Below are 13,525 nucleotides of genomic sequence, written 5' to 3'. Positions count from 1 at the left end.
CCAAACAGTATATGTAGTTTTAGGGTTTTTTAATTTGGGGATTTTATGATTTATTTTAAAATTTATATTTTTAATTTTATATCGAAATAATATTTTATAATGTGAATTTTATATTAATATAAAATATAAAAACTATAGTTATTTATTAATAATATAATATTATAAAATATTATTTTAATATATAATTAAATTATAAATTTTAAAATAAAATATAAATTTTGAAGTGAAAAACGATAATCTTTTATTGTACATTTTTATATATTTTTTTTCAAAATAAAATAAATATGTTAAAAAGTCCAATTTTCGCTAAAATTTATTTTTTATTTAAATTTATTGATTTTGGACAAGCTCAACTCACAATTTTAAATCTTTATAGTTTAGGGCAAAATCGAATTGAAAGATGAAATGTGATGTTTTTGAATAAATTTAGCCAAATAAGAATCATTTGCTCAAGGTTGCTTCTTTGCACTTGAAGCTGCTGAACTCGAACTACGCTCAAGGTACCCTGTCCCTACGCTTCACTTTACTTGTGTTTTATTTGTTTAGGTTTCTAATTTATTTCTTTCCGAAAACCCCATATCACCGTGGCATCATCATACTTAGCATTTTCCCGCATATTACAGGGGAATTTAGAGTCGGACTGTTTAAAATCTGGGGATTAGGTTGTGGTCACTTATGGACGGGGAGGAGTTAACCGAGCAGGAGACTGCATTGTACGACCGCCAAATTAGGGTTTGGGGTGCTGATGCTCAACGAAGGTATTCTCTCTGTCTTTGTTTTGATTTTTCATCTTCACTTCAAGTTTCATAATTCGGAGCGCTCTTATTTATTTGTTTACTTTGCTGGATTGACTTATTGATAAGCACATTGAATTCCCTTTTTTTTTTTTGTTAGATTGAGCAAATCTCACATATTAGTCTATGGGATGAAAGGGACAGTTGCCGAGGTTTGTTTTCAAGCGCAGAATTTTTCATGCAAATATGGTTGATATTATTTGGCATGTTGTTCATATTAATCTGTCGATAAATTATGGGTGAATTGCTAAATCCTCCACCACCACTGCCAACCCCACTCCCCAAAAATTTAGCATTTTGTTTATAAAACATGAACTTTTCATTATCACTTCAATTCCAAGATCATTATATTTCAAAAACACTTTAGTCGCTCTTAATTTGAAAATATAAGAAGAAGAGTACTTATAGGTTAAGCCTCAGGCAATCTTCTGATAATTTACTCATTTACTCATAACGTACTATTCTGCTAGAAAACACCTTTTTTTTTTTCGATTTTGGATACGTATGCCTTTTGAACTTGACGATCTTTCTGTGGGTAGTTTTGCAAGAACATTGTATTAGCGGGGGTTGGTAGTTTGACATTGATGGATGACCGGGCTGTGACTGAAGATGCACTATCTTCGAACTTTTTGATACTGCCTGATGAGAATTTATGTGCTGAGAAAACACTTGCTGAGCTTTGTTGCAATTCTCTGAAAGAATTCAACCCAATGGTTCGTGTTTCAGTTGAGAAAGGTTTGGCCCTTCTGTGCTTTTGCATTTGAAACATGTCTATCTCAACCTTGTTTTCGTAGCATTATTGTTTAAAAGCTATTTGAACTTTTTAGCATGGTTACCAGAAATGCCCTTGTTTGCTAAGTTCAGAATATATGCAACTAATTTAAAACAGTATAATTGTCCAAATTACAGGTGATCTGTCAAGCTTTGGTGGAGACTTCTTCGACAAGTTTGATGTCGTCATTGTCAGTTGTTGCACCCTCGCGACCAAAGTACTAGCATCTTTTTCTTAACATATGCTTAAGGTGTAATAACAGTTTGTTTGTAATTTGTTTTGCATGTTTCAAGTACTTACCCCCCCCCCCCTCCTCCTTTCTTGCATTTTATGCTTTTAATGCAGAAATTGATCAATGAGAAGTGCCGGAAGTTATCAAAGCGTGTAGCATTTTATGCAGTTGACTGTAGAGATTCTTGTGGTGAGATATTTGTTGATTTGCAGAAGTATATATATACAAAGGTGATAGTTTTTTTTGTCTATATTTTCACATGTCGAAACTTGGTTGTTTTATGTGTCTTTTTTTTTTCTTCTAAGTCTTTGGTCCTAGATAGTTTATTAAAAATCGACTAACTTAGCATCAAATCATTTCTGTTGTAGGTTGTAGAATGTAGAACACTGATTTCTTGTTTTACTTCTTACATTGACAACATCAATTTCCTCTTTGTATGCTTAATGTGCAATTATAAGGATGTTGGCACTGATATGTGGTATAATTGACATCTACCTGGTGTTGTATGCTACAATCATTTCAGATTGCGGAGATTTGGGAATTAGTGGATTGCTTGTTTGGTTTTGGGGGAACCTGACCATTACTATGTTTCTAGAGAATGACTGGGCTCCCATCTAGAAAACCTTTTTTAGCTTCGTTTTGCAGATATATGCTATTTCTATGTGTTTTTTGGGCTTGGCCTTCGCCTGGTCCTGGTATGATCTGCTTCACAGCTCATCCATGGGCCTGTATCTTATAAAGTTACAGCTGATATTTGGCGCAGAGTTATGGCTTTTAAGCATCTTCAACAAAGGTGCTAACTTTAACAATTTGTCATTATTTACAGAAAAAGCTTGATGAGAACAATCAACCCACAACTGTTGAATGTGAATTGCAATACCCAAGTTTTCAGGTAGTACCAAAATCTTGAAGTTTTATAAAGTGAGTTCCGTGTTTTAATGTTTAGTTGTGCTATTTACCAAACTATAATTGTGGGATCCAATCTTCTGCTGTCTGTCTAATTCCAATGCAAAGGAACCTTTGAAAAGATCTGGTAAAGCCATAAAGTGTACAAATATGCACTGGATTTGGTAAAATAACTAATTTTAGAGATGAATTAGAAGTAAATGTTTCACATTAGTGTTAAAGATTCAATTGATTCTATGTCAATTCTGTTGATAATCCACCAGGTGCTTCTCTTAGTTTAGATTTGATGCAGATGTGGATCAGACTAACGTATATCATCTTCAAAAGAGTAATACTGTTGGTTTTTATGTTTATTAAAATGACAGCAATTGGAAAATGGAAAGAACCTCCCAAATTGCTAACCATGAAAATCAACTATATTTTTCATAATTTTCTTTATTATTGTACTCGTAAATTCTGTGACCATTTTAATTTTCATGCACAAGTGATTTGTTCACCATTATCTGGACTGCATATGAACCTTACTGTACAACATGCATTTACAATTTATAGCTAACAAGCTTTTAGGCTTTATACCAAGCATGGATGATGTTAGCAAATGGTTTTAAATTTTTGAATATTTATTCGTGTACTGGTTTCCAGTTCACTAACAGCCACACACTTGATGCAGGAATCAATTTCAGTACCTTGGAGAACACTTCCCAGGAGAGTGTCAAAGCTTTACTTTGCCATGAGAGGTGCATTCACTTATTCCGTTATTTTCTTTCTGTAGAAACAGATGAAAAGAAAAAGAGCAAGGAAAATAAGGATGAGGGAGCTAATGTATGAATAGACAGCAAGTTAGCTCGGACATTTTTCTCATCTGTCATGATCTAATATACTGAATGCATCTAGAGCTGCTCATCCAGGTTGTATTTGATAATTTTGAGCAGAGTGATACATTATCTATAACACTGAGTTTATTACCAATTGGTATCAAATGGGTTTTTGATTGATGTGGGACGTATGTAAAGATGGTGTTTTAGCCATCTCTTAATTAAAATTCTCTTTGTGATGTTTCTGCTCCATGAGACTGGGTTTTTAATAAATTTGCTAGTGGTGGTTTCATTTCTATTGATACCAAATCTACTTTATCCTCTATTTTTGCAGTCATAGAAAGGTTTGAAGAGTCTGAGGGACGAAATCCTGGAGAAATTTCTATTGAAGACCTTCCTGCTGTTCTCAAGCTGAAAAAGGAAATTTGTGAGGCACAGGTGCGTTCCTAGAAATTGGTGATTTTGAGTTGATATTCTCGGTGCATCTTCTTATGCTAGTGCTATGTCAATGCCTTTCAGTCGCTGAATGAATCTCATATTCCTAATGCCCTCCTGGAAAGATTGGTGATGGGTAGAAGAGAATTCCCTCCAGTTTGTGCCATCGTTGGAGGGATTCTTGGACAGGTTTCATTTCCATTAATTTCAATGAAATTATTCATTTCTTTTTTTAAAAAATAAACTTTAAATACCTAAATTTATATGTTCGACATTAAATCCTTTAGGAGGTCATCAAAGCAATATCAGGCAAAGGTGATCCGCTCAAGAATTTTTTCTTCTTTGATGCTATGGATGGGAAAGGGGTGATAGAGGACATATCTTCTCCTAACCTGTGAAATTGAGCATCTTGTTTGTAAATTTGGTTGTGGAGGAACAGACCCATTGCTGATATCATCCATGTAGGAGATACTGATCAAATGGTAGGATACTTTGATGGAAGCGGAAGTCTAGTGATAGTTCATTGACTGATTTTTCCGCAGGTTTTTGTTGTTCTGTACATTAGATCATCGCTGATGAACCTTTAACTTATGGCTCTCAAATCGTTGGAGCTTTTATTTTTATTGATCATGTTCATGCTGGCTAAGCTATGATTGCATGGCAAATTCCATGTTAGTGTCTGGAACAGAAGGCTCTTCCAAGAGAACATAGACTTAAATGCTTGTCCGTCTTGTTTTAATAACAGAGCTGAGAAGTGTCTATTGATGAGTCGATTGTCCTGCGAAAACACGTAATAGCCGGATTATTGCCACGCCCATGTTGTATACTTGATAGCCTTAGGCCAGACATTATGTTTGGAAGAAGGAAAATAATGATTATGAGTGATGGTAGCTTTTTGTTGAAAGTAATTGTTCAAACGATAAAACTATAATTTTATTGTAAATATCAAAAACACAGATAATTTTAATTTTTTTTTTCTACTTTTAATTTGGGGATAAAAGTAAGAGTGAGATATAAAAATATTGTCCTTTCGAAATTTTCGTTTCTCCTTATTTTTCTCTTAGCCAAATATGAAACAATAATAATAGAAAAAGAGTTTATATCAAGGATGTTCCTTAATTAGAAGAGTGATGCAGGCGCGTTGAAACTTCTCTTTCGACGATGAAACATGAAAGGTGGGGGATAATGATAATGATAATGCATCAGTTTGGCTGGTAAATTATGAGAGGTAGGGAAAGAGGTGTCCGGTGGTCTCTTTTTTTACTAACATCCCATGCAATTTATGTGGATGACTTTATCTCCTTAATAATTAGTGGCTTCATACAACACGTTGCTGTGGTGAAGTGTAACTATTTCATGAACCCTAAATTTCAAATAATGACAATCATGAACCAGTTAAGAGTATGCTCGTTTAGGTTTAGGTTTAGGACACAATCGAATCATATTTTGTTATGTGCTTGATCCTGAAGGAACCAGAACCCGTTCATGATGGCAATAAGCAGGGAAAGCTGCAAACGAAGATCCAAAAAAACAGGGGAGAAAAGAGCAAATCGGATACTAGGAACCAAATTGGAAATGAAATTGATGGAGTTGTGCAGGTCCATCCGAGGGCAAGACATTTAAACCAAGTAATCCGACGCCACCAGGAAAATTTTGTATATACAATGAACATATTCTAATAGTTGGTTATATAAAATGCAAATGTAATATATTATACATTGCATTCTACAATTTCTCTGAAGACCGTAGAGATTAGAAATTAATGGCACAGATTTTTCTTCCATGACGTCAAGTTGGCTTCTTATCGTATCTGCTTCAGAAGCTCCATACTGAAATTCAAAATTTCTAAATTAGAACGTGGGTAGTTGTTATCCCGCTATATAATCCAATTCGGTGAATCAGTTTCAAATCAAAACCCACTAATCTCATTATTAGTTCCCAAAAAAATAAAATTCCACCATCCCCAAGTCATCATAGATAAAGACCCCACCATGGGAAGACCAAGTGAACGAGGCAAAGAAACAGAAGAAAAACTACACCAGCAGTTCCAGCATTTGCAACAACAATGGGACTCCATAAAACATTTAAAACCAAGAACCTTGTGCAGATCATCAACAGATTCAAGAGTCATGTTTAAAGAGCTTCATCTCCTAGACAACTCTCCAAGAAACCTCATGTCTTCACTTCAACACAGGAGGTCTCCCTTAGACGGTGGCGGAGCATGGAAGGTAAGATATAATGATTTGGCAGTTGAAGAGATACTGAGAGACAGAAAAGCAGCCATTGAGAGTGGTAAACTGAAGGGAAGACGTCTATTTGAGGAGGAGGAGGGTGCAAGTGAGGTGGGTTCTGGAGGGAAACAGGACATAATATCCGATAATTGGAATGGTTTTGAAGAAATGTCAATGTTCTCCTACAATTCGGATGACGAGAAAGAAAATGTTGAAAGCAAAGAAGAAGAGTTGTACCCTGTCCTTTGTCACTATGGGTCTTGTTCTTATTCATCGTCAACTTCTTATATCTGTGACGACTGTATCGACGAGGCTGTGGCAACTGAGAAGAAAGGTGTAAATATTGTTGCTGGATACAGCAATAGATTGACGAAAGCCAAGGGTTGGCTTGCAATTATTTTAATTCTGTGTGCAATTTGTATCATCTCAATGAAGAGGCTTAGCGGTAATGGGAAAGTAAAAGAGGTGATTCTAGTCCCAACTTGATCTCTCTTTGTTCTGTTCAGATTGATTCCTATATCGGAGAGAGGTTAATTTACTGATCTGTCATCTATGCATATTCTGTACGAAATTTTCTTTTTCTTGTTGATCGAACGTTTTAAGTTTTGCCATATATATGCATATCTATGTATGAACAATATAATATAAGTATCTGAATTTCAATCCACAGTGAACCAGCAAGACACCTAACGTGGATCGTCGTCTCTCTTCAACCTTTCCAGTTTCACTGTTGGAGCTTCAACCCTGATGTTGATCACCCAAAAGTTGAATGCTAGTTTTTTCTGACATACCCACTTTCCACTTTACCACTAAATCGGTTTCCGGAATTTGCCATTTGCATTTGTAATTATGAGAAAGTGGATGGTCCTACTGAACCTGCTGGGAGAAATATCTTATGTTTCTCCATTTCAATTAATTTTTTTTAAAAAAAAAATTAGCATCTTTGTCTATGTAATTATAGAACGAAACAAGTTGAAGGAAAAAGGTAGGCGGATCCCATTTTCACTTACAGGAGAGAAATTGATGCTGCGAAGGTCTAGTGCTTTTTATGGTAAAGATAATATGCTAGGATTGCCACCTCTTGTTGTTGTCGTTGATAATATTCAATGAATCAATATCTAATCATGGAGTTTAGGGATTAATCAAAACTAACTATAATAGGAAATTAAGCTGGACAGCTTTTGCACTTGTGTGATTTCTCATTGGAGAAAAAACTGCTATATTCTATAGTTAACCTTTGAACCTCCATCCCTTTATTATTTATTTATCTATTTTTCAAAAAGGCAATGGATGCTTAATGATCTTTGCAGCTGGCAGTTTCCTTCTTCTTCTAATTAATTAAAGCCCATACTCCATGGTTGGCAGAAGTGATCTGATTTCTACAAGGGGTGTGGAAAATATGACAAAAGGAGCAGGAGGGGATGGCTGTGGACCAACAGGTCTTCTGGCAATTAAACAAAAGATAAATACAGCTTAATCATTTCAAAGTTACAGTGTTAGATTATCTGTTTACATGTGAAAAATCAAGCATGAAACATGTGTTCAGGCCATAAAAACTGAAAGAAGCTAAAACTATTCTTTCTGGGATAAACAAAAGGATTACCACGTGACAGAAGCAAATTCTGTAGATTATCAAACCTTGAATACTGAATGCAAGAAAACATTAGATAATCAATTCAAATCAAGTTCTTATTAGCAAGGAAGTAAATTTAGCCAGGGCTTTTCATGCATGAAAAGCCTGAATGATACATTTTTAGTAGTTAATACAGATCTTCTCCATTACATCCTTTGTCATGGAGCTCAGTGGATTTGTTTCAACCTAAGCACTTTCTGTTTCCTCTGATAACTACGAATTTTATAGCTGTTTTGGTGTGAGATATGGCAATGCACTCTATGAAATAAGCTCATATGGTAAAAACTGAGAGAAAAGGAAAAATATGACAGCTAAGATGTTAATCTGGAAAGAAAGAATATTAGATGTAAAGGAACACTTTGGGGGAGAAGCTGCTGGTAGGAAACAAGAAGTAGCAAACTTCAATGTAGAGTATAAAGCATGGATTAGTTTTGTTCTTTGGACACCTCCCCATGTCTTTGCTTCCAATTTATCTTGAGCATGAAGAATGAACTGAACGATCCAAACGCTGCAGGAGAAGGCAGCAACTGCAACAAGAGTAAGAATGGGTGCAGCAGTGTTGCTGATTGCAGTCACCTTTGGCCATTCAGAATAAAGCTTACACCAGACAGTATGCGTTGGGACAGCCTTAAGATTTCGTCTTCAAGGGAATTTCAGGATCACATTTTGCAGAACATGCCTGCAGATAGCCGTAAAGCTTTGGAATTGTGGTACCCTATTGAAGTATCAATTTATGACGTTGATACTCATGAAACTTACAAGCTAAATTTGGCAAAGAAAGAGGCTTTCTGGTTTGAACCATTACCTGATGCAAGGCAGCAAAATGAAATTTCTGCTTCTTCTGATAGAAAAACATTGGAGAACTCTACAGATGAATTGAAGGAGATGATGGAAAAATTTGCTTATTCTCTTCAACCTTTCAGAAACATTGTCAGGAAGAGGAATCTCAGTTATGATCAAGAGATTGGATTACAGTGGTCTGGCAGTGGAACTGTCAACAAAATAGACTTCTCAGTTTTATATGCACCAAGGTCAGGACTGCACAACTTCAGACTTTGAAAGGTAAGAGAAACAAAACTTTCTTGACCCAAGAGAAGTTCAAAGTTAATGCTGTGTAATGATCATTGGTGTGTGATTATCAATTAATTTGTCTTAATCTTTGCTATATTTTCAAATTATAGCAATCCTTTGTTATATGCAGGCTGCTTCAGGAAAACCGAGCAACTGTCAGAAAAAAAGATTTGCTGAGGAGAAAAGTTTGTGAATAAAATCTGTGTCTCCCTTTCAGATCACCCATATATGCATATAAAGAACTCTCTCCTCTTGATAGATTAACCAATAAAGAGATCAAAATAATAAAAAGCAAGCAGTAATAGCACTGAATGATCCATTCCAAGAAATATGCATACCTCAAACAATGAAAAAAATAAAATAACCAAGAGAACGTTTCAGCAGCTAAGAATCAAGAACCATATAATTTTTTCTAATAATTTTAAAAAATACATTATAAAATTTTAAAAAAATTCATTAATTTTAATCGTTAAACATTTAAAAAATATTTTAAAAGATAAATAAAGAAAGATTAATTAATAATTATTTTATAAAATTAAAAAATCAACTAATAAATTAATTCAAATCATAAACACTAAATAATATAACACTTTTAACGGTTTTTTTACCGAATAGTAAGTGTACGACACAGGTAGTACCTTTGGTCGCTTCTTTTTTTGTCTGATCACGTGAGAGCAACGTTGTTAGAAACGGCGAGTTCTTGGAGGAGCTATGCCCAAAAGCTCCAGAAAACAGTGAACGTTCGCTATTCCATCTAATAGCCGTTTAGTTTTGAGAGGAATAGAACAGTGGCTGTCCGAGTTTGTATTGTTTCTCTATAAATATATTTTTCTTTTAGAAAATCTTTCTATTTAAAGCTATTAATGTTCATGAAAATAATTCTGACATTCAATAAACTTCCCTTTAATGGACACCATAAAAAAGAACAGAAAAAATTTTCATTAAATCATTAAATTAATCCAAAACTAACTAAATATTAACTATTTAAATAATTTCCTTTATTAGTTAAAAGTAAAAAAAAGAATAATTTCAGAATAGGTCTTAAATTTGAAAACAAATTTTATTTGGAATTCAAAAGGTTGCCATTTTTTTTAATCCGCAAAAGTCACAAATTTATCAACTCGAAATCCGAGAGCTACATCTTTCGACTTCTAAACATTGATTAGTTAATTCCTGGCAACAGACTTGGCTAGCTGTTAGGTTCTTGATGCCTAGGGCCTTCTTTTTTTCTTTCTTTCTTTCCATTGTAGCATATACTACATATTCATAGCAAAATAAATTCTTATATTTGTTCACAAATATATCATTCATTAGAAAAAAAAGAAAGCAAAAACAAACAGCTAACCTCAATCAAGTAACAAGTACAAATTTGAAGTCGTTCCATATTCAAACTCTATTGAAAACACTGGCCACGAAGGAAAAGCAGTCATGTAAACTACATATTGAATTCGATCTGTTGTAAAATTACAGCCCTTGATTTAGTATATCTAGTTCAAAGAGAAACCATAACGGACAAAGAAATGACACTATCAAACTCAACATGAAACAAAAACAGAACAAAAAACTCAGCATACATAAGAAGGTAAAACGCCAAAGATTACATCGTAAAGGTAATCTCTTCCAATTGGTATGGCCAAGATAAGATGTGTCCATTAGGGAAAAAAGAGGGCTCATTCTTTCACGGTGCCATTGCGCTGAGCTGTAGCTCCTTGTCCTGGCGAATTGAGTTCCTCCCAAGCTTCAATCCAGGTAACCATGGCATCACCAAGTTTGTGGAAGTAAGGATCAATAGGGCCAAGCTTTTCCTTGACCAGTTTGGAAAGCTCAATGTAGCATGTCTCCACAGTTGTGCACTCTTTTGGTAGGACAACGGATTGGAAGAACGGGATGATATCTTCCTGCCAATATATGCCCTTATATTCCTTTTTTAAATTGACAAATGGGTTACTTGCCTTGCTGTGCCAAATGTATGGCAGCCCTGTTTTCACTCCAAGACCCAGATGGTCACAGATTACCTGAAATCCACATCCAACAAGCATTACAGAGGTTACATCATGGAGGTGCTGAGAAAGCTAATTCGGTCGTAACAAGCACAAGAAACATATCTAGCATATTTTATTGCGGATCACCAACTCCCAAAAAAGAGATCTATGATTTGTCAGGATTGAAGGTACTCAGAAAACACTCAGGACTTCGTACAACCAATTTGGTCCCTTAGACTCTGACAAAGATGTAAACGTCAATCTATATATAATTATATATATGAACAAGGACAAACATCAATTTCATTTTTTGGCAGTTGAAGTCTTCTGATCACATCCTCAATGAATCAACAATGAAACTATATCAGCAAAAAAGACTTTGCATTCGCCAATAGTTATTAGATGGAGAGTGATTCAAGAGAATTTACCTTAACACACCAGCCAGCCCACATATCATCATATCTGCCAATGGGCTGACCATCTCCCATTAGTCCAAAGTACATAGCAGGGCCAATCAGCTCTCGGTTAAAAGCAAGGTTCATTCCACACATTGGGAACAGGGTGCCCTTTGGGATTGTCAGAACAGCATCCACATATCTGTGTGAGCTAAAATCAATCTACAGCTTGACTAACATGTATGATAATCTCAGCAAGAAAGACTTCACTCCATTTACTTAAAATTTTAGTTTAACTATGATAATCATCCGAGTAACGTTAGTTTAACTATATCGGGCAGGGTAACGGAGAGCGAGTGCAACCAGTTCCCCTCCCCCTCGTCCCCCCCAAACAAAAAAAAAGTCATGGCTCCTATCTTCCTTAATTGCCTTAGATTTCCACACCAGAAGCTTCAACTACGCATATAACCATAAAGAAGCTATCTTCGATGCATAATATATACTCAAACTTCATCATATGCACGATATGAGAGTGGAATGATTAAAGAAAAGAAGTAAGAGGAGAACCTGGTGTTACGTTCAAGAGGCTTGACGAGCTGAGTAGGAGCGTCATAGTCAGGGATGTTGAGCCAAAGGCCATGGGAGATGGCAGTGGGCACTCCTCCACGCAGGCTAAATGGGTAACCTCTCACAAAATCTGCCCCTTCTCTGTACGGATCATACAGGGTGTTGAAGAAGAAGGGTGTCGATGGTGTAAGCAGGTTCTGAACGTGCTGTGACAGCGCATTTATCTCCTTTCCACTTGGATCCTTGGCAACCTATTTCGGACAACAAAATAATAAGACAGAAATAGCCAATACGACAGTGTTTTTGTCCAAATCAGACACGTGGGTCCTACATATGGTCCCACAGTCACAAAGGAAAATTCACTTTCTAGGCCACTCACAAAATTATGAATATCAAGGCGATGGTGTATATATACCCATTTACACCTAATAATTCTTCCAACGAGTAAAGTATAAGGAGGAATAGTAACTGTTTGACTTTTGATATCAAAGAAAAAAAAATCTGATTCTCATTGCCGCAAAACAGATTAAAAAATGGCCGAAAGAGAAGAAAGAAGACTTACAAAGCAATCGTCGTCGATGGTGAAGATGTATTTCTTCTTGGACACCAAGAAGCCGAAGCACCGACAGGCGGAGTCCTTATAAGAAATACTGTTGGCCTTAGGTCCAAGCACCCGATTTATATCGTTCCTGTTATAGAGCTCGTAATCGAAGCCATCAGGAACCCGGATTGTCTTGCTGGTATCTCCATCCTGGACAATGATGAGATGGTAAGGCTGGAAGAATGGCCTCCACATCTCCAAGAAATCCAAGTTCCTAATGGTGGGGATGACTATATCGAGCTCGTCCTTCAATGGAGGGGAAACATGAGAAGCTGGCTGCGCCATCGTGAGAGAGTGAGAATTGAGAAAATTGTGGTTGGTGGGGGGTAGAAATTTTGAATTGAGAATTTATAGATAAGGAAGCGGCGCGTGGGTAGCGTGTCTTGGCGGAGCAACCAAGAAAGAGTGAAGAATCAAAAGGAATTGGAGTTTTTCAATTTTTTTTTTTTTTTACATAATAAATGAGGTATTTACTGTATTCACATGAAGTGGGTATGGATTCTCTGCGCAAGTCAGTTTCTACAACCTGCCTATTGGCATTTTCCATGGTGGGTGGGAAAATTAAGTCTCATCATTAATTAGATTCTTCATTTCTTAATAAAAATATATTTTTTAATTCACGTTATTTTCATATTATATATATTTTTTATTTTATAATTTTTATTGTAGAAATTGCTAAAAATATTGATTTTTTCTTTTATTTTTATATATTTTTTAATTTAATTGGTTAGATATATTTATATTTAAATTGATTGAATGATTATTTTTAACATTTAAATTTTGTTTTATTAGTCAAACCAAATATTTAATTTTTTTAATTTGTAATTTACTATGTGATTATATAAATAAAGTTTTATAATTACAACATTTTAATTTATTTTCTTTTAATTTTTATGAATCTTTGACACACACACATGTATATATTCATACCTTAAAAAAATAATTATTTATACATTATAATATAATATACAATACATTAAATATATAGCAAAAAAAATTTATATATTTTAAATTTCTATTGATATTAATAATAATAATAAAAAATTAAAAATAAAAAAATGAAAGATTTATTTCAATTTATAAGTATTTCA

The 13,525-nt window shown here is 34.9% G+C and overlaps 2 protein-coding genes across 3 annotated transcripts; one reads left to right on the top strand and one right to left on the bottom strand.

Moving 5' to 3' along the window:
* The first annotated feature begins 342 nt into the window (after positions 1-342).
* LOC110599814 (SUMO-activating enzyme subunit 1B-1) lies at positions 343-4,719 on the top strand. 2 transcript variants are annotated; one of them, XM_043950762.1, is made up of 11 exons: positions 343-500; positions 624-758; positions 895-946; positions 1,334-1,529; positions 1,704-1,783; positions 1,912-2,028; positions 2,625-2,690; positions 3,375-3,441; positions 3,854-3,957; positions 4,039-4,143; positions 4,242-4,719. In XM_043950762.1, the coding sequence occupies exons 2-11, from the start codon at positions 676-678 to the stop codon at positions 4,350-4,352; spliced, it is 981 nt and encodes a 326-aa protein (XP_043806697.1). In that variant the 5' UTR covers positions 343-500; positions 624-675; the 3' UTR covers positions 4,353-4,719. The 2 variants fall into 2 exon arrangements, with proteins under 2 accessions (XP_043806697.1, XP_043806698.1); XM_043950763.1 differs by lacking the exons at positions 343-500; positions 624-758 and having other exon boundaries at positions 899-1,033.
* A 5,584-nt stretch (positions 4,720-10,303) lies between these two features.
* Positions 10,304-12,907, bottom strand: LOC110600374 (UDP-arabinopyranose mutase 1). The gene is made up of 4 exons (XM_021737218.2): positions 12,396-12,907; positions 11,834-12,084; positions 11,300-11,468; positions 10,304-10,904 (listed from the first exon to the last, which is right to left on the bottom strand). Exons 1-4 carry the CDS (start codon positions 12,717-12,719, stop codon positions 10,560-10,562), a joined length of 1,089 nt encoding a protein of 362 aa, XP_021592910.2. The 5' UTR covers positions 12,720-12,907; the 3' UTR covers positions 10,304-10,559.
* Positions 12,908-13,525: the final 618 nt, after the last annotated feature.

The sequence above is a fragment of the Manihot esculenta genome, chromosome 14, assembly GCF_001659605.2.
Source record: "Manihot esculenta cultivar AM560-2 chromosome 14, M.esculenta_v8, whole genome shotgun sequence".
Classification (NCBI taxonomy): Eukaryota; Viridiplantae; Streptophyta; class Magnoliopsida; order Malpighiales; family Euphorbiaceae; genus Manihot; species Manihot esculenta.
The sequence above is the reverse complement of the archived record's forward strand: the minus strand, read 5'-3'. Positions and strand labels throughout refer to the sequence as shown.

Excerpts from the sequence above, each read along its gene's own strand:
- LOC110600374 (XM_021737218.2), bottom strand. The coding sequence starts at position 12,719 with ATGGCGCAGCCAGCTTCTCATGTTTCCCCTCCATTGAAGGACGAGCTC. Across the intron at positions 12,085-12,395 it reads CCATCGACGACGATTGCTTT|GTTGCCAAGGATCCAAGTGG; the intron begins GTAAGTCTTCTT and ends TGTCCGAAATAG. Across the intron at positions 10,905-11,299 it reads GGGCTGGCTGGTGTGTTAAG|GTAATCTGTGACCATCTGGG; the intron begins GTAAATTCTCTT and ends TGTGGATTTCAG.
- LOC110599814 (XM_043950762.1), top strand. The coding sequence starts at position 676 with ATGGACGGGGAGGAGTTAACCGAGCAGGAGACTGCATTGTACGACCGC. Across the intron at positions 759-894 it reads GGTGCTGATGCTCAACGAAG|ATTGAGCAAATCTCACATAT; the intron begins GTATTCTCTCTG and ends TTTTTTTGTTAG. Across the intron at positions 3,442-3,853 it reads GCTTTACTTTGCCATGAGAG|TCATAGAAAGGTTTGAAGAG; the intron begins GTGCATTCACTT and ends CTATTTTTGCAG.